General features: G+C 42.2%; 3 protein-coding genes across 6 annotated transcripts; all 3 read right to left on the reverse strand.

Moving 5' to 3' along the window:
* Positions 1-295: 295 nt before the first annotated feature.
* On the reverse strand, positions 296-2183 carry iapp (islet amyloid polypeptide). The gene is made up of 4 exons (XM_086022713.1): positions 1823-2183; positions 977-1073; positions 609-740; positions 296-537 (listed from the first exon to the last, which is right to left on the reverse strand). Exons 2-4 carry the CDS (start codon positions 1054-1056, stop codon positions 360-362), a joined length of 390 nt encoding a protein of 129 aa, XP_085878839.1. The 5' UTR covers positions 1057-1073; positions 1823-2183; the 3' UTR covers positions 296-359.
* Positions 2184-3532: 1349 nt separating this feature from the next.
* Positions 3533-9932, reverse strand: slco1e1 (solute carrier organic anion transporter family, member 1E1). Of its 2 annotated transcripts, XM_086022807.1 has the most exons (15): positions 9759-9929; positions 8253-8423; positions 7961-8102; positions 7699-7831; positions 7460-7578; positions 6834-6980; positions 6660-6758; positions 6235-6459; positions 5995-6159; positions 5416-5611; positions 5087-5252; positions 4772-4956; positions 4628-4692; positions 4434-4551; positions 3533-4357 (listed from the first exon to the last, which is right to left on the reverse strand). In XM_086022807.1, the coding sequence occupies exons 2-15, from the start codon at positions 8358-8360 to the stop codon at positions 3994-3996; spliced, it is 2232 nt and encodes a 743-aa protein (XP_085878933.1). In that variant the 5' UTR covers positions 8361-8423; positions 9759-9929; the 3' UTR covers positions 3533-3993. The 2 variants fall into 2 exon arrangements, with proteins under 2 accessions (XP_085878933.1, XP_085878932.1); XM_086022806.1 differs by having other exon boundaries at positions 5995-6459; positions 9759-9932.
* Positions 9933-10413: 481 nt separating this feature from the next.
* Positions 10414-17744, reverse strand: slco1d1 (solute carrier organic anion transporter family, member 1D1). 3 transcript variants are annotated; one of them, XM_086023005.1, is made up of 15 exons: positions 17586-17741; positions 17360-17472; positions 17095-17169; positions 15944-16085; positions 15738-15870; positions 15490-15614; positions 15263-15409; positions 14919-15017; positions 14465-14713; positions 13933-14097; positions 13534-13729; positions 12840-13005; positions 12518-12767; positions 11848-11965; positions 10414-11776 (listed from the first exon to the last, which is right to left on the reverse strand). In XM_086023005.1, exons 3-15 carry the CDS (start codon positions 17143-17145, stop codon positions 11566-11568), a joined length of 2052 nt encoding a protein of 683 aa, XP_085879131.1. In that variant the 5' UTR covers positions 17146-17169; positions 17360-17472; positions 17586-17741; the 3' UTR covers positions 10414-11565. The 3 variants fall into 3 exon arrangements, with proteins under 3 accessions (XP_085879131.1, XP_085879132.1, XP_085879130.1); XM_086023006.1 differs by having other exon boundaries at positions 17095-17191; XM_086023004.1 differs by having other exon boundaries at positions 17360-17744.
* Positions 17745-19522: the final 1778 nt, after the last annotated feature.

Below are 19522 nucleotides of genomic sequence, written 5' to 3' on the forward strand. Positions count from 1 at the left end.
TCAAATAAACTTTTATTTCAACAATGAAGTGACTTCAATGAGGCAATAAATTAATAGCTGTATACAGTAACATTTCTCAGGCGCATATCTTATTTGAATGCCTCTCAACTTCTAATCAATATTATAGACTGGAAAATGCCCATTTATCAGGGGGAAAAAAAAAAACGTAATTATGAAAATAAGTCAACGTCATAGATGTTTTATGTTCTGTTTTTATTTCCACATCGTACCACTGTGAACGAGCACAAAAACAACGGAAGAAAACACAATGAACACAAGGCACTGCAAATTTCATAGGAAACAGGAACACTTGCTCATATTTATTGTACAGTCCTCATTATACAGCCATGCAGTCAGCACTAGAGAGGAAAGTAGTAATTGGGAGGCAGAAGTCGGTCCCTCTTGCCATAGGTGGCAGATCCCACGTTGGTGGGCGCGTACACGGTACCGATGGTGTTACTGGAGCGCACCAGGAAGTCCGCTAGTCTTTGAGTGACGCAGGTGGCCGTGTTGCACTTTCTCTTCTGGATGGAGTGGCTAAAATGACAAAAGAAGATGATGTGAGATTCAAAGACCCCAGATTGACTGCACTCACGGAGATAATCCACCTGTTATCTGGGACCTCTCTTGTGGCCATGAGGCCGAGGAAGGGGTTAGAGATGGGGAACATGGGCAAGGACCATTCTTGACCATCTGGCGGGGCACTTTCCTCCTCTCCGAATGAGCTGGAACTGGAGTGTCTGAATCACAAATGAGAAACGGTGTCGCGCAGAAAGATGATGACTACCTCTTGGAACTGTGGTCCCAAGGGTGGGGGGGTGGGGGGGGGGGGAGAAGAAAAAGTGGCCACTTAAATACCCGCCCTCCCATTTCACTCCTCAGACGAGCACAATCGAGCACAATTTCTATGGCGAGTTCTGCGTTTAGCCAGACTGCAAAATCGAAACGGAATATTTGCACTGTTCTTTTCACTCACCTGTTGCTCGGGGCAGTGGCGATGCAACGCAACAATGCAAACAGAATTAAGACGAACGCAGGCACCCTCGGGTGATGCATGGTGATAGGTGGCAGATCTGCAAGGGGAAAAAAATGGGAATCGTCATCATCCGCAGCTTTCATTATATGTAACATTTTGGCACAATTATGGACAGAAATATGTGCTATGAGATATTTTAATCTCCGCTTGAGTCTATGAACTTAAAAAAAAAACAAAAAAAACCCCAGACACTTATTAGAAATTAGATTTGATTGATTAATTGTTTTTACTTCCAAAAAGTAAAGACAAAATGCTCATGTTTTGGGGTAATATAAACATGTAAATAATTGAAAATTCATTCAAGCAAAGAAGAATATGGTAAAAAAACAACAAAAAAAAACAATACTAATTAGAATTATTGTACATTGCTGATTATTTATTCAGCATAATTGAACCTGACCATCACATTTTGGGAGTCTTGGCATTGTGGGCAACAATGCAATTACTTTAATTGTATCGAAATTTAATTTCATTAATACCTTTCCCTGCAAAAATCGAAAGGCAACATTTAAGCTTTTTGTACAAATACAAATACACCAAACCATTATCACAATATTGTAAATATTCCACAGTGCAGATTTAATCAAACTGTTTTGTTTGTGCATAATTTGTACGATGATCAAAGGAATGTATTCTGAATAAAGTTAGTATTATGTTTTGAAAAAAATATACTCTGTAAAAAAAGTATACTGTATGTCACTAAAACATCAATAAACACACACAAAATACACAAATGTAAATCCCTCCCTAGATAGATTGAAAAAGTAAAGAACCCGATGAACTTACATTGTCTACCTGTTGGAGCCCGAGCTATCGTGGAGCAGTCCAGAGCTTTACCACATCTCTCCCGATGCGCCAACACTTATAGGTGTTGAGCGCAAACCACTTGTGACATCATTTCTCCAAATATAGCTGAGCATTTTTTTTTTTTTTGATGCAATGAATGAGATGGATTTAGCTAGGTAGAGGGTGGGGGGGCTGCACGGCATATATTGTATGCATGGCTGTGCTTTCAAGGCACGACCTTTAACCCTTGCACACTCACAGAACCCACACACGCACACATCCAAATGCGTTATACTCATCACTGTTATTCGCGCGAGAGATGGGAGTGACCCTTCCGAAAAAGGATACCTCGGAGGAAGGCCCGTACCCCCGGATGCTTTCTGAAGTTTTAGGTCACCTCAACTCTGCACCCTCCTGCTTCCCTCTGGACGTCAGGGGACGATGAATAATGAATGGTGCGCTATTACTATCATCAATAATGAAGAGCGACTCATTATTTTAATAGGACAAGTCACAACAAGTGAGAAAGTATGAATGAATAAATTGATATGGGCGCTAAAAATCTCTTTTCAAAGTTTTTTTTTTTTTTTTTTTTTTTTTTTGGGGGGTCATGCTCTTACTGTTTTTACCAGTATCACAAAATCAAGAAATACGGAAAAAAGTACACATTTTGGAGAGTCAGTTTTTAAAGGATCAGTGCGAGGCGTTATATGATCGGGATTTTGGAGCCGATCACCCAGTACCGATCGGTGAGTTAAAAAAAACGATCACCGATCCGACCCAATCCATCCAATCTATTTAAAGAACGTGTTTATTTACTCCACAGTTGACCCCCGTTATTTCCAGGGGCCCACAAATCGCCAAAATTTGCGTATAATTGGCGCCCACTGAAATGCATTGTGAATAAATAACAGACCCGAAAAATTCTCCCCAAAACGCTGATAAACATTCAATTCGTGGAAAAAAGGGGGAGAAAAACTTGACTCAGAAAAGCAAATACACAAGTCCATGAAATGAATTTGACCTTGTTCATGTGGGCTGATGCTTTAAGGTTTGATGAATATGCAAAAATATGCCATTTTCACGGCACTTTTTATAGTGTATACAGTATATAACACCCATATCTGTTATGCATGAATGCATATGATCTTTGGGTGCATTAACGAGATTGTGCAATACGGTCAGTCCACTGAAAGCTCCTATTTAGCGAGACATTGTGATACACTGGTCATTGGGTTCGCAAGAACGCAAGTTGAAAGTGTATTCGCAAAACGTATTTCCATGTTTGTGTCCGGTGAACGGATTTGTAATGTTCAGAAACAATATGACAAAGTATCAAGTAATAGTTTGTACCGGATATTATGTTTTTGAACAATTCAATATCAGATTTTGGCATTTAAAAAAGTTAACATATTATTCAATAACACAATATTTAAAAAAAAAATGCTCCATACAAATCGTAATCATCAATATATAAAATACCTTTACGTGTCTACATATCGAAATAACTTTTCACAATTAACAATATAGTCTATATATTAAAGTCATAAACAGCCAACCATATTTGATAATATTTTGATCATATTCATTGGCGTCATCAAATGCTAGTGCAAGTCCAGTTCAAGGTGCAGAATAGTTCAATTATATTTCCGAACTGTTTACTAATTGATAAATGTCGATATGTATGAACTGCTGGTATTTGCGACAGAATTCAACTTGTATCTCTGCTTTAATTCTATAAAAACAAGACATTTGTACATCACTTCATTCCGCATTGTAATTTAAGCAAATGAGGTAATCGGAGATGCGGTTGCTCCTTTTCCTAATTACAAACAGGGTTGCAACATTCTGAGAATGCTCCAAGTTGGGAACTTTTAAGTTGGGAAGTTATGGAAATACAAAAAGGTGAACCGCCACATATTTGTGATTGGGTTTTCATACAGTCACGTATTTGCCGATTTTTTTGAGGATTGTATCTTTGCTGTGGCACCTATTGGCAATATGTATACATTTCATTACCCACAATCCCCAGTTAATTCCAATAACTCAAATGAAATGTTTCCACTGTTACTGACTGTAACAACTCCCGAAATTTACCCTAAATATTTTACCCTTTCGCAACCCTGGTAGAAATACTTCGGTAATGTAATCATAATAAAACACAATACTGTTCAGTTGGAATGGGTTGTTTTAAAATGAGTTATTTTCACGATAGTCAGTTTCTTTGCCGGATGTTCCGCTTCGGCCTGTTTGCCAACTTTGTGGTCGTCCTCGTCGCCTCTTGACGCGAGACCCTCCGCGGTCTCGTGCGGGAAGCGTTCGGTGACAAAGCCGTTGTTGGGAACCCCCTCGATATCCTTCGAGGCCTTCGCGCCGGGTGGATCGTCCGTCGCCCTTGATTGGGTGTGAAGTTCCTTTCGCTTGGGGTCTTTGGGCTCGTCCTCCTGGAACTGCTTTCGGAGGAGGATTATCACAGCGAATGTGAAGAAAAAGGAGACGCCGCTGATACCAGAGACCAGACCCAAGAAAACGACCCTAGATGGGGTTAATAGGACATATTAATGGACATGTTCCCACTAAAAGGATATTTGAATGGTTTATGGTGTCATACCTGTACATATCTGCATCATAAAGGCGACAAGCCCCTCTGCCGCCGCACTTTTTAACCGACCACTTCAGGCACGTCAAATCTATAAACGCCCCAAAATAAATCGGTGCTGGAATTCCACCTGTCAAAAACCACATCATCAATCATCAATTCTAAATCATCTATAAAAAACTGCAAATGTCATTGGCAGCTCTTACCGAGGACCCGAATGATCATGGTCTGCATACCCAGGGCGAGGGATTTAAGATGCGGGGAAATGCATCTGTAATAACAATAACAACACCGTACGTATTTTGCAGGGAGTGATAAATATCAACGTAGCGCCGTATTTGAAAACCGACCTTATAACGACCATATAAGCAGGCGTGATTCCCAGGGAGCTTATAAAGGCGCTGAGAACAGACACGGCCATGTAGGAGCTAAAACTGCGGCTGCAGCTTTTGGTTTGGGGACACCGCCCCAGTTTCACTGACGTGCTGCTGCCAGCCGGGTAGGAGGCGGACACGCAAGTGCAGTTGTGGAACACCTGCCGGAGGAGGGTTATATTCCGTTATCTACGCTCGTATGGAGTTGGTCTTCGGAATGCATGTTGGGCAACACAACTGGTGATAAGAGATTTTTTTTCTGTCTTCAGCTAAAAAGCAATGAGGCCCTACTGTTTTTTTGCCATATCCGTTATAGCTGAGGCAGCCGGCCATACATGGCGAAATGTACGTGATGCCACTGTCCGAGCACACTGGTTCCCAGTCTTCTGCTGAGCACGAACAGTTGCTGTTGCACTCAGAAAAGAGCGTTTGGCCTCCGGGTAGCACTCCTGGCATCCTGTCAGCAAAAATGTTTGCTAAAGTGATTGATAGCACCCTCCATAGCACCTGTTATGGACTGCAGACGCTATATACAATTAGCTAACAATGTTTAGCTAACATTCAGACTGTTGCGTCTTGTACTGTACTGGACAACTGTATATAATCTTTGTATTACTGACCCATTGTATGAGGTGGTGAGTCCAGCCACGGGAATGTTGTCGCACTTGGTGCCGAACTTGAGAAACATGAGGAGGTAGGCCCCGAGGGACACTGCGAAGGAGAACTGAGCCCCTGACACAACGCTGAGCTTGTATCGCTTCATCACGACGCCCCCCAGAAAGATCCCCATGGCAACGGCTGGCAGGGTCAGCACCCCTGCACATAAAAACCGAAAAAAAAAGGGAGTGAAGTGGCTAATTTGTAGCAACCCTCTCCCTACTGTCCTCCTTCTTCCAGTGATTTGACTTCTTTATCAGATCTACTTTACACAACTACTGGAGGCATGAAATTAACTTGAATTCCATTGCACAATGTTGCTGAATGCCAGTAAATCTTTTGTTTGTGAGAACAGGCCAATGTCTGCTGGTTTCCTGGTGAAATACTCACTGAGGGCTGCCATGGTTGCAAGCAAAGGTAACAAATCTGTCTACTTACGCCTTTAAAAACTAGCTAATTAGCATTACAAATCTTCAATGTGCCTAAAACCATCCAACCCAACTCATTTAAACGTCTCTGACTGTGTCAAAGTATCAGTTTACCTATGAGGAAGTTGGCTCTGGATGCCGACTGTCCGAACTGTTGCTCTATATATTTGGCATTAAAGGTGAACATGCCAATAAGTGAGTTGAACTTCAGCGTGCTGCCACAAATGAGCAGGAAGTAGGTGGGATTGCACAGGAGGTTCTTGAGCGAGGGAAGGAACCCTACAGGAGATGAAGGAAAGACTATGAGCCGCATGTCGTACAGGATTTGGTGAGAAAAGTGGGACTCCATCGAACCTTTGGTGCTTTCTGTTGTCTTTGTAACGAGGTTGTTGGTGGGGGAATCCGCTCTTGTATTCGGACCCTCTTCCTCGGATGCGGGTTTGGCCTCTTCAATTTCGGGTGAGCGGGGAAAGAACCAGAAGGGAAGGCTGGAGAGGAAGAGGAGGCCGGCGGACACCAGCATGCCCATCCACCAGGCCCCCACCCAGCGAGCATCGGTGGGAGCGATGGTTACACTTTCTGGAAGGGGAATAGATGATTTTAATGGACTAACTAGGATTATGCACCATGTGGTTCCTTAGCCTTAAGCCCTTTTCACACTGCGCTTAGCCATCGTCGAACCACTCCTTGAGTGAGGGGATCATGGAATGGAGCGGAATGGGCTTGACCCAATTAATACCAGCACGATCACGTCACATCGATGCCACTGCTATACTCACCCATATCAACATATCCAACGTCGACATATACATTGGCACAATAGGACCCAAGGAGGTAGCCAAATACAGGGCCAAGGAGAGCAATGGTCTGGATACAAGCTGCCGAACAAGAAAGCGAAAACCTTTGAGTTTATGAACACTGTTCGGATAAAGAGATGAGTAAATGACTCCTACCGATGTAGAAAGGTGAGTTTTCAGCTTTAGCAAAGTCGTCGATGTACGAGATACCCAGAGGTGTGACGGGAGTCTCTCCAATTCCCCGTAGCGCATTCCCCAAGAACACATAGATCCACATATTGGAACTGGACTCCTTTTCGCAGGCTGCACAAACGCAATGAATGGTGGGGAGTTCACGGTCAATACTTGGCATGTGAATATGATTCCATTCAGAAGGAAGAAATGCGGCTCACGTTTCTAAAGGAGTGATTTGATAATTATAACACGTATTGCTATTGTAGAACTCAAATCGTGGATGGTTGTTCAAGGGTACATGAGCAGTTGATACTCTGCATACTGATAGCATCATCGAAGCTTTCGGGAATCACGGTGTGTACCAGAGCAAGTCTGGCAGGACATTCCTGGAATAGTTGAAACCTGGCCATTATTTTGAGTTTGTCCATGTCTCTTTTTGCTTCTTCCCAACATTTGGATATTGAGCCAAGGCTTCGACATTCCGAAGGAAGTATTTGTTAGCTACCTTCCCTCATCTCTAAGAAGCTTAATTCGAGGCTTCTGTGGGAATGTTGCAGCTCGGGCTCAGTGGGAGTAAAAAAGAAGTTAATCCCCAAGGGAGCTTGTACCTTGTGTCGCTTTACGTCCCGTTTCGTTCCAGTGGCTCATGTCGTTCTCAGGACTGAGACAAGTGATGGTGCTCATACTGTCATTCTGGGAGGCGGCGATAACTGTATCATACTTATAGCTGTAAAATAATGTCTCAGGTTATTTTTTTTCCTCAAAAAAAATCTTGGCATTTGATTTTGAAAACAAACGCATGGCCTATAATTTCCACTGAGTGTCTACTGCATGTGAATTTTCTTACGGTCCCATGAAGAAGTGGGTCAGTCCAGTGAGAAGTGCCCCCGCCGCCATGAGAATGGATCCCGCCGCGATGAGCCTGGGCCGATGCATCTTGGCGCCAAAATGGCTGACCACGGCTAGAAACAACAAGTTGCCTTCCTCCAGAAAAATAGAGAGAGAAAATTGCATCCAGTTAGGAGGCAAGCCGCAGCGTTTTGGAGCAACTGGATGCACTTGAGGGAGGACTGGCTGACTCCAAAATAAAATGCAATGCGTAGTTTTACCCATCTCAAAACTGCCGTCTATGAGGCCAATGTGTGAGCTGGAGAGGTCGAAACGTCTCTCGAGCTGCGTGATGGAGCTTTTGACGAATGTCCCCGTCAGGGTCTTGCAGAAATAGGCGAAGGACAGCGCCGCGATAAACATCTGGACAAACAAAAACGGACATAATTGAGGATTTTTGCATACACAATTTGAGATGTGAGCCCGAGTTATGTAAGTGTATTTGCAACGCAAATGGTGTGAAAGTCATGCAAATGAATGTTGCGGACATTTTGGGAAAATCTCAACCGATACCTTGAGTGTTGAGATGCCACGCTGGCGTTTTCCGCCAATGTCCCCGTTGGAGGTGTAGAGAGCCTGCTGGCTGGTCATTTTGGTTCTCTCCTCAAACGTTTCCTCCATCGTTAAGTTAGGCTTTCACCACTTTAGCTTGCTGCTCGGCATGGAAATCCAACTGGGCCTCCTCTTGGGAAACAAAGGAAGTAATCCATGTAAAAGCATAGTTAAGCCTGAACGCTGTGACTTCAGTCACAAAAAGCCTCAAACTAAATGTCGTTTTGCAGAGGATATGTTGTTTTCATGCAGCTAAGGATCCATTACTATACCTTTGAAATCAAATCTTATCTACAGTAAAACAAAACAGCAACACATAAGGACTCATTTACTAAACTTAAAAATGGTATTCAAACCAAAATATGTTTTTGATTTTAGAATCTTCAGTTGGCACCTTTTGCTTTGGGCACGCTAATTAGCATTCTCTCACTCAGTTTCATGAAGAAATCTTTTGAAATGGTTCTCCGACAAGTTTGTCTCCCATCTCCTGTTGGCTGCTTTGCCTTCACTCTGTGGTCCAACTCTTCCCCATACATTTCATTTTGGATCAGGTGACGGTGGAGGCCACGTTATCTGACCAAGAATTCCACTGCGGGAACCACACATCTGCTCACTTTTTCTGCTTCTTACAAAGACATGGCGATCAGAACCAAAAATCTCAAATTTGGACTCGTCAGACCAAAGGACTGATTTCCACTGGTCTACTGTCCGTTGTTTTTGTTTCTTTCCCGGCCTATTTACTTCCACTTGTTCTTCCTTAGAAGGGGTTTCTTTGCAGTAATTCGTCAATTAAGTCCAGATTCACGCAGTCTTCACCGAACAGTCGATGTGTATGTTACTTGAATTCTGTGAAGCATTGAGATGGGCTCTTATCTGGAATGCTGTTGACGTGCGGTTTCTGAGGCTGTTTACACCGATGAACGGTATCAGAGGTAACCCGAGGTCTTCCTTTCCTGGGGCGGTCCTGCTGAGAGCCGGTTTCATCAAAAAGTTAGGTGCTCTTTGTGACTGTCCGTGATGGACTGTCATTTTTCTTTGAAAAGATGCCAACTTTGAAGAGTCAAAATTGTAAACCATATCCTGGTTTGTTTAGTACTTTTTTGTTCACCAAATGATTCCATCAGTATTTCTTCATAATGTGAATGACTACTATTATTATGATTGTTAATTAATTTACAATTCAGGAAATGTTTGAATAATGAAATAAAAAATGGAGGAAACCACACCTCATGTTGATTTCACATTACGTAAGGACCTGAAAAAACACTAGAGGTGTTCCTTTCAGTCTCTCAATGATAGGCAACTTGACTTTCCCTAAAACAGCCCATAAAATCTACCACGTATTACCTGTTTGTTTTTCAGCTGCTATTAATCCACTGTGCATTTATAAAAAGCATGTCACACAAACATATTGATAATAAAAATGTATATGAATAAATGAACCAGTAAAAACGTGGAATCCAGTACCTAGTAAATCCTCAGGCCCATCTTTGGGGGACTCTCACTCCTGTCGAGGCTGCCGGCCATGTCGGGAAAAAAAAAAGCAGACCTGCCGAGCCAGAGTTGCTATCCTGCCGCTTGTGGCGCGGGACAAAAGGCCGTGCACATTTTTATTCCACAGGCATGCAAGCGCCTCCAGGAGGGCAGAGCAACAAGCGAGGAGAGGTGGAGCAGCCTGATTATTAGGAACTTCAGACCAGGCCCTATGTGTAATAACTTCTCTATTTATATACTACACTGGGATTTCAGTTTCAGATGAGTAACAACTTGAATACTGTAAATCCACTGACACACGGTTAACAGTTAACACATTTTTGGTTGACCCTTCCATACAGTTTATTTTTTCAGGAAAGTTCATTTTTACACGTGCGGATCTTGCGCTTTGGCCTCGGAGTGACTTTATGTTTAGTATGTAGTATGTAGACGTATATTTATGATCATTTAGTTGTACTCTTTCATTGTTTCCAGATTCCTTTCATAGATGGGAAGGTGCATATCTCTGTGAGAACAAATGCGGTGGGAACACCGACAGTTCTCAGGACTGCTCCCCCATAAACACTGTTACCACTTTCTTATAACAAATACACACATTTATGGCATATACAGATACACACAAACACACTCATGAATTACTGTTTTATTATTGAAAAAACACTTTACATACACATTTTTACAAACTTTTTTTTTTACAATTTATCTACAAATGACTTGGCACATCTTTCCGTTTTCAAAATCAGCAGGTGGGCTCCGAAGTCCGCCCGCAACTGCATTAACGGTATAAGGTCAAAAACTACAGAACCAACCAACCAACCACACAATCTGCTTTGGCCTCCAAAAATCCCAGGATTAGGATTAAGAATTTTCACATTCCGAAACATTTTCGCACAAGACAAAGGACTTGACACCTTATAGTCCTCTAAAATACCTATTATTAATCGCAATGGTTTTTGTCATTTAATAATCATTTAAATGTGTATATGCTTTTGAATTACTGTGCTATTTACAGATTTACAGCACACAAATTTAGGGTCTTCAAGAAGTGAAGACATTTAGGTAAAGTGCCCCCACTGCTGGTGAAATGAAGTACTGCAAATGTCCAAACAATAATGTGATTCATCATGAGCATTAACAAATGATGAAAGTATATTAGATAAGAATACAAGGCCAAAACGGACAAAAGGTGGCAAAGTTTGATTGTCCACGTATCATATAGTCGGCAGGTTGGTAAAATTAAAAACAAACAATGTGGAAAACAGTGAAAATATTTTTGGAAGGAAACAAATCCACACAACTGTACAAAAGATGAAGTGATCTCACCATACAAATATATTGTCTAAATGATCAACAACAATTAGGCGACATAAATGATGACGCAATTCCAAACGTTCAAGTCTTGAGTCACTCGTTTGTGCCTAATGATATGATGTAACAATTCTGTGCGCAATGACACAGAGGATGGCAGAAGATGTAACTAAATGATATGACACACTTTTGATTTGTCTCCACTGTAACCTCCCCATTTGTTCTATTTTTACATATTTGTCTGTTTCCCAGCACAATTCCTTTCATTGTAATACAAAAACACAAATATACAAGAAAGCTCTCACGAGTTACTTTGCCCACTTTGACTTAAAATAGTCCGGTGAAGTAAAAACAACCCCGCTAAAAATGTTTATACTGTATCGTAATCGCATATAGATGCCACAAGAAGGCAGCTAAAAACGTTTTCACTGAATAACGGAGGAGAGGAGAGGGAATTAAATGTTGACATTCTTTAAATGGTGCTCTCCTTGTCTGTGTTGTCTTTGTTTTGGGATATATTGATATTAGCATGTCCGTTCACTCCGTTCTCCTCGTGTCCATTTTCTTTGGCTTGCTCCCTCAATGCCAATTTCTTCTGCCTCTGGACAATTTTCCGATACAGGCCTCCCCACATTATGTTCGACAGGAAGTACAGTCCAGTGATCAACCCCATGAATGTCCACCTGGAATGTATTTGGACAGTTAATTGTAAAATGCCGCATCCATTTTGATTTGCGTCAAAATGTTACTGCACCTGAACGCATCGGCATCATAAAGTCGACACGCGCCACGGCCCCCGCACTGCTTGGTACCCCACTTCAAACAGGTCCGGTCAATCAAGGCCCCAAAATATATAGGAGGAGGTATCCCACCTGGAAAGGAGTCACAGATTTTATATGGGAAAAACTCACGGGGGACCTTGACTTGACTATTTTCCTGACAACTTTTACTGCTACATTTGAAGAAATCTGTACTTTTTACCCCTCACTTTGTCAAAATAAGCTTCCTGTACCAACAATAACCAACAATACATGAATAGCTAGATACGAAACACTTCTCATCTCATTCACTGCCATTGACGAATTTATTTGTCTTTTCACAGTCCAGCTATTCAGCCCCAGGAACTTATTTACATTTTTTTTTTTCCATTTTTTTCAAATGTTAGGGTAAAAGAGGGTCTGAAAATGTCTGGCATTGAATGACTTATTAGCTGCGTGCTTATGGTGATGCTAAGCTAATGTCCATGCTAACATGGCCGCCACATTGGTAAGCAGCACGAACCGGAACTAACTAACTAACAGACTTTGAAAGGTACACCGCACTATTTTCAGTTGAATCCGGCGCCCATTGTTTCCAGGGCCATTAAATCGAGGTTCCAGTGACTTAGACTGTGAGTACTTTTGCCACCTATGCCAACGACTCACCCAGAGTTCTTACGATCAGCGTCTGCATTCCTAAAGCAAGGGACTTCAGGTCTTGCTCTATGGACCTGAGCAGCACGATGTACCCCGGGGTGCCTCCACACGCCGATATGAAAGATCCCAGCACGGATAGCGCCATGTAGATTTTGAAGACCCGGTCGCAGTCGCTCTTCCTGGAGCACTGGCCCAGCACGGCGGACGTATTTTGGCTCGGACTGATCATTTGGGTAATACAGGAGCAGTTATGGAACACCTACAGATGCAGAGAGTAATGGGGTGTCAACTGATGCTGGGCGTTGTCAGGGGTAACCCTTTTTGCTCCTACCATCTCCTTTCCAACGCCCGTGGAGGTCTGACACCCAGCCAGGCAGGGAGAGACATACGTCATCCCGTTGTAGGCGCACACTGGATCCCACTGCTTCATTGAGCAGGAACAGCCGGCGTTGCATTGCGACAACAATGTCTGTGGCTCGTAGGACACGTCGGGGATTCTGGTGCAACAGAGATGTTTGATTTTTGGGAGATTATTAGGTGTTGCCGTTCGTATGAGAATAAGAAAAGTAACCCCCCCCGCCCCGTCATTGCGAGTTCCAGGTGAAAGTTAAAAACGATTAGCTCTCGATTATATTGAGTGTGATTCCACTATTGACAACTAGATGGTGGCACACTTACACACTTTGAGACGGTATGAGTTTGAAAAACAGGAAGTATTTCGGCACAGCCTAATTTTTGTTGAAAATGATTGAATGTAATCCTGCTTTTTACGCCTACAGAAAGTGACCGTTTTACAATGATCATCTTTGGGCATGATTATGGATGTAAAATATGAGTTTACAATTTTTTTCGTTGGGAAAAAAAAAAACAGCAGGATTTGTTTATAGATTCCTCTCATCTTTTTTACAATATACTTTTTTCTCAAATTTTTCAAAAGACGTTTTTCTAATGTCTTGGCTCAAACACTGACCTAAACGTCACATCTGAAAGACTGACGTCCAGTCTATGCGGTCCTAGTCACTCACCCTTGATATGTGACAGTGAGGCCAGCCACTTCTGCGCGATCACAATGAAGGAAGACCTGCACGACCAGCAGGCAAAAGGAGCCGACTGATGCCGTTATGGACACGCGGGCCGCCCCGATCACGCCCAGTTTGAAACGCTTCAGAATGAAACCTCCAATAATGATGCCCAAGGCCACTGCCGGCAGATTGAGTATACCTGCAGAAATGAATGCAGTTAACTTGCAGAATTTTCCTTCTAGCTTGAAAGATGTTCATAAATTACCCACCGCACGCAATAACACTGAGCCAAAGAAGCATCGTAAACCGTTACTGAACAATGACTTGAACTGAGAAACACAATCACACTTCCCTTCAATAACATCATTGTTCCCATCAGGTTTCACCCTGTGTCCATTGTACCTATGAGAAAAATGGCTTTGGAGGCCGACTGGCCGTAGATTTGCTCCAAGAACTTTGGCTTGAAGGTGATCATGCCCATGAAGCCGTTGACGACCACCAAGTAGGTGAGGATCATCAGGGAGTAGATGCTGTTCCTGAAGAGTCTCTTCAGGGATGGAATGAAATCTTAAAAGCAAGAAATCAGCGCATTTTGAAAAGCTTTCTTTCCTATCGGGATTCATTATTGTTTCTGTTAAACTACATGATACATTGCTCGATTGATCTGGCCCAACATGGCCAAGCTAAGGGTTGAACGGCCTATTTTGTTAAACTGTTTTTGCCAGTTTTTGAGTTATCTAATTGTCCACGACTGGACTCTGGTTTAATTTTAAAGGTCATTCCACTTTTGCCCAGATTGCATGACGGCTAGTTACTTAAAGTCCATGGATTCTGTCAGTTAATAATTGAACATGCTAATCCCCCAAATGTATCCGACAGATCAGCTCTTTAAACTTGCTACATGGCCTTTGTCTTTTGCCGGACAGCGTGGTACCTTTAGCCATCTCCTGGAATGTCGCTTCTTTCTCTTCTTGATCCTGGTCTGGTAGGAAATGATCCTGCTCTGTCTCTGTGGCGACCTCAAGACCTTTATTCTGGTCTTTCTCCTTCCCCTGTTTGGGAAGAGACTTGGGCAGGAACCAGAAGGGGATACTGGAGAGCAAGATAATAGTGCCGGTAGCAATGAAGCCCAGCCACCAGGCACCGACCCAGCGGGAGTCCTTGTAGTTTATGGTCACGCTATCTGGGAATGGGAAACGGTTTAAGAAGACAAAGTTGGGAAAGCCCAACCGTTTTTTTTTTAGCTTTATTGAGCATGGTGCAATATCTCGGGCTGAATATTGCGCAATGGACTCCGAAGACCGTGATTAGGAATCACTTCGCGGACAAGTGAACCCACCAAAATGGGTTAAAAGGGCACTGGGAGAACACGACGTGTCACCACGCACCTAAATTTACGGATCCAATGTCCACGTAGATCTTGGCGAGGAAGGATCCCATCATGAAACCAAACATGGGGCCCAGGATTCCAACTGTATGGATGCAGGCTGGCATATCGAGGAAAGCATACATAAAAATACTGTGGTTAAGGAATGCTAGTCATTTTTTGGGGTTGAATTCAGCTTTCAAATCATCTTTCCCCATTGAAATGAATGGAAATGCCATTAATCTGTCCCAGCCTTGTGTTTTTTTTCGCCTAAAGGGTTATAACACTGCGACACCTCGTTCATGGCATTTCCCAATGTCTATTAGCATTAAGATAGTGGACCTATAATCCAAAGTTATCACAAACCTAAGTAGAAAGGAGTGTTTTCTTCTTTGGAAAAGTCATCCAAGTAGGAAACGCCCAGAGGCATGATGGGGGTCTCACCGATCCCTCTCAGCATGTTTCCCACGAACACATAAACCCACATGGATGAACCAGCAGCTTTCTCACAATCTAAGGGGGTTAAAAATTATTTAGTACGGGGAGTTATTCTCTATGAAAATAATGTCGTGATTGTTAGCTCACTGCGGCACCTGCTCGGGCTGCTAAATCGGGTGTGTCGTCCATATCGGTCAAACTGTGGTTGGTCGAACATGGCAGGATAGTCTCGGTGCTATTGATATCGTTACTGTGAGTCATACTGGTCTCGTATTTATACCTAAAAGAATAGACAATGTCAGTCTTATACACAGTCGCAAAAAGTTAGGCATATGGGTTTTCAGGTGAAATTTGAGAATTAACTTAGATCTATACAAGGTAGTGTTAGAAAGTGTGTACTGACGGGCCTTGCAGAAAGTGAGGTAAGCTAATGATGAAGGAGCCGACAGCCATGACCAAGCAGCCGATCGCAATCAGTCGGGGACGATGGAGCTTAGCCCCGAAGTAGCTCACAAAGGCGATTACCAACAAGTTCCCTTCAAAAGAAGAAACATTGTCATAAAGGAAATTTCGTTTTATTTCATTCAAACAAGAAATCACTGGACTAACCCATTTCAAAGCTGCCATCTATGACTCCAATCAGAGAGCTGGGAATGTCGAAGCGCCTTTCAATCTGGGTGATTGAGCTCTTCATATATGCGCCACCAAAAGCTTTGGCGAAGTACACAAATGCCATAGAGGCCAGAAAGAGCTGGAGTGAAGAAAAGAAAATACAGTTACGGCGCGTAAACTACTCAGAAAAATTTAGGGATATTCAGCTTTTGGGTGAAATATCAGGTTGAGCCTGAGCAGGTGAAGTTAATTTGACCTTCTCTACATTTTTGGAAACACGTCCACTGTTCAAGGAGTTCAATGACAAAATTCATAACAGATGTTTTTTTTACATCTAATTAATGCCTTTCTGTGACTCCTCCCGTGTTTACACACCGATTGAATTTATGGTGTTGTGAATTTTGCCATTAAGCTGCTTGTTAGAGAACTTCAAAAACTCTCCAAAAAAACCCCACTGAAACATTGAAGAGCTGGACATTTGAGGGCTAAAAATTAAGTTTAAATCATTTTAGATTCATCCTGAAATCTCAAAAGAAAAATTGAACAGTGTATAGCATACATACAGCATGAAAAAAATGGGAGGATGCCCAATGGGATATTTATTCCAAAAAATATGATGGAAAATGCAAAAACGTAAAAGTTTTTGTGGGTTATAGGTAATCCAGTACTGATTACAGATTTTTTTTAGGTACACATATTGAAATCTAATAGGAACAATTATTCAATCAAAAGCATACGGTATGTAAAAATATGTAATACAGTAAACACCGTGTTCATGTTTCATGTTTTAAATCCAGGATTTAACATAATGTTACACAAACTTTTATGTAACCATTTTTTAAATTGTTACAACTGATGCTTACATTACACAAATCAATTCAAACAGTGACGGACCGACAACCGTTGAGTGCGTCAGAAGTTAATTTCCTGATTTTTATGTATTATTATGTTCGTGCTTTTATTGCCTTGTTATGGGTGGTTACTGGGAGTCAAACTCATGGAGATAAGGTTAGAAATGCATTTTTTTTTTTTTTTTGTCAAGTCTAATCCCGTTTTTACATTTTTGCAATTGTGTGCCATTAAGCAATCATGGATTTTTTTTTGTGTGTGTGTTGTTTAAACAAGCTTTGAAGTTTGTTTGCACTGACCTTGAGCTTGGAGCAGCAAGCATCACGCGACTTGGTAGACTCTACACTCATGATGCTGCTGTTTTTTCAAGCAACCTGTGAGAACATGTTCCTTTGACTATAAAAAAAAAAGACTTCATGCACCTACAGGAAACTACAAGTATGCACAAATATCTTTCAAAAGAACGTACGACCCAGTGATGTTTTCCAGCAATATGACGATGAAACGATGATTTTAGATGAGTTTTTGCTTCACCGGTGAAGAAAGCCAAAGAAAAAGTCTTACCTGAGAAGCAGCAGTGGTCCAAAGAGGGATGGAAGGGCTGTGAACAAGCAGCCTGCAGGCTTGTTGTACCTGGCAGGACTTTGCGCTGGAAGTCGAGCCTTATCACAAGCAAACTATAACATCACCTGTAATCAGTAACCTAACCGGTCGTGCGCTTGTCCATCATGTTGATAAAAGGCCCCTCCGATGCACCCTTTCACACACCAAAAAAACGTGACGGCTCTACCTGGTTAAGGTCCAGCCCAGGAAGACTCCGAGCAAACAACACGCCGGGCAAGCACGGTTGCACATCCTCCCCCTGTGAACATCACTCGCAAGTACACAGACCAACAAACAGCAGCAGCGTGAAGCGGGCCCGAGCTTATTCACAAAGCCCGCGTGTGTCTTTTACTTTGCTGTTGCCTTCCTCTCCTGGAGAAGCGCAGCTTTTGAAAGGCAGGGGGGGTTTCCCCCCGCGTCGGATCAAAGTCTTCCTGCCCTATTGATAGTCCCGAACAATGGCTTATTTCTCTTACTTAATCCAATCATGCTTACACACAGTGTAGTATGATGCCTTCAATCACAAACTGCTGATTGAAGAGATTATTTTAATGAATTGGCACAATATACCTAATGGTGGGAAGTAACGAAGTCCAAATACTTTATTGCTGTACTTAAGTAGACATCGATACTTGGACTTTTTACATGCAGTTGTGAACAGATACAAGTGCTTTTCTGAGGTGTTTTAACTGCTTTGCTCTGAACAGCGAACACACATTTCCCCGTTGCTGCAACCTAAAACAAACAGTCGTGAGGTCATATTTAGCAACTGTATTAAAAAAAAAATACCCTTAAAAAACATGGAAATGTAAACAGAAAGTATACAGAAATATAATAATGAAACCAAATACCCTCAATTAAATATTAGTATTAATTGATGATTGATCCTGGACTCGGCATATGAGAACTGAGTAAACAGTGTTCGTCTTCAAATTACTCACTCCAATTAACTAGAGTTTTGCTCTTTCGGCGTAAAAATAGTTTCTTAAAACTCCAGCAAGAAAGGAAAGTAAGGCAACTTTTAATTATAAGATGCATATTACAGAATAATTGTTGAATTTAAAGCAGGCAGAGCAATGGTTTGGGGGCCCTAACAAAGCATGCTAACAGATGCTAGCGTTAGCTTAGGAGAAGTCGGACATGTTTCAGAACACTCTTAAAAGGGAAGTCAACCCAAACATATTTTTTTAAGAATATGTTCTATACAGGCCCCCTTTTTGAAACAACATTCTGTTTAATATTGTGTTGGCGGAATATGAGTTAAGCAACAAAATCCACCCGTTTTTAGCCATCTCCGGCGGCGGCCATTTTGTCACTTACTGTCGACTGAAAATGACATCACACACCCTCAGTGCTCAGACAACGACCAAGGTTCCAAAATCTGCACAGCTCATCCAACAACTAAACAAAACACAACATTAATGTCAAATGTCGTCAAATTTATTCATATTTAATCTTGTGTCATCCCAGCAATGAGGTCACCAAGAGGTTTCTGTAGTTCTCCTTCCCATTCTAGCCTTCCCACTCCTTGGCAGGCCCAATCACGGCCCATTATGCAGCCTGTTTTCCATTTTCGCACTCAGCGGTCCACACGCTGATTGTCTTGGCTCCAGAGTGCATTTGTGTCATTCGTCAGCAGTCATATAACCGTGCCGCTTGTCCGCAGAGATTACTTGTACTGCGCGTCAGGACCAATCAATACAAGAGCGGGCAGACAATAATGCCGGTTAAGTATGTCGGCTGCTTGTGATCATGAGGGACTGAAAGGCTTTTCCTGGAATTGTGGAGATTTGTATTCATTGTACTGTATCAGAAATGTTGAGGACTGACTGGCTGTATGTGTTTATGTACACGTCCAGCAGGGGGCAGCACACTCACATTGGGTTCCAATTAATGCCACAATTGGATAAAAACTCTGCTTTAAAGGATATACTGTATCTTTATTTAAAATGCGTTTCATAAGGCCACAAGCATGATGACCGTTTCGTTTGTCAAAGACGTGTATTAAGAATTTAAAATGAGTAGGTGACTCCTAAATGAGACTATTTTTAGAGTTTCACTCCACGTGCTGTTTCTATTTTGGCATCAGACTTGCATATGGCGCCCTGCCTGCCTGCCCTCACC

The sequence above is a fragment of the Filicampus tigris genome, chromosome 22, assembly GCF_054856515.1.
Source record: "Filicampus tigris isolate MCC_2025a chromosome 22, RoL_Ftig_1.0, whole genome shotgun sequence".
Lineage (NCBI taxonomy): Eukaryota > Metazoa > Chordata > Actinopteri > Syngnathiformes > Syngnathidae > Filicampus > Filicampus tigris.

Excerpts from the sequence above, each read along its gene's own strand:
- iapp (XM_086022713.1), bottom strand. The coding sequence starts at position 1,056 with ATGCATCACCCGAGGGTGCCTGCGTTCGTCTTAATTCTGTTTGCATTG. Across the intron at positions 741-976 it reads GCCACTGCCCCGAGCAACAG|ACACTCCAGTTCCAGCTCAT; the intron begins GTGAGTGAAAAG and ends TTTGTGATTCAG. Across the intron at positions 538-608 it reads AGAGAGGTCCCAGATAACAG|CCACTCCATCCAGAAGAGAA; the intron begins GTGGATTATCTC and ends TTGTCATTTTAG.
- slco1e1 (XM_086022806.1), bottom strand. The coding sequence starts at position 8,360 with ATGGAGGAAACGTTTGAGGAGAGAACCAAAATGACCAGCCAGCAGGCT. Across the intron at positions 7,579-7,698 it reads ACCCACTTCTTCATGGGACC|CTATAAGTATGATACAGTTA; the intron begins GTAAGAAAATTC and ends ATTATTTTACAG. Across the intron at positions 4,358-4,433 it reads TATGATGCAGATATGTACAG|GGTCGTTTTCTTGGGTCTGG; the intron begins GTATGACACCAT and ends AACCCCATCTAG.
- slco1d1 (XM_086023004.1), bottom strand. The coding sequence starts at position 17,145 with ATGAGTGTAGAGTCTACCAAGTCGCGTGATGCTTGCTGCTCCAAGCTC. Across the intron at positions 15,871-15,943 it reads AGATGGCAGCTTTGAAATGG|GGAACTTGTTGGTAATCGCC; the intron begins GTTAGTCCAGTG and ends CTTCTTTTGAAG. Across the intron at positions 15,410-15,489 it reads CGATTTAGCAGCCCGAGCAG|ATTGTGAGAAAGCTGCTGGT; the intron begins GTGCCGCAGTGA and ends TAACCCCCTTAG.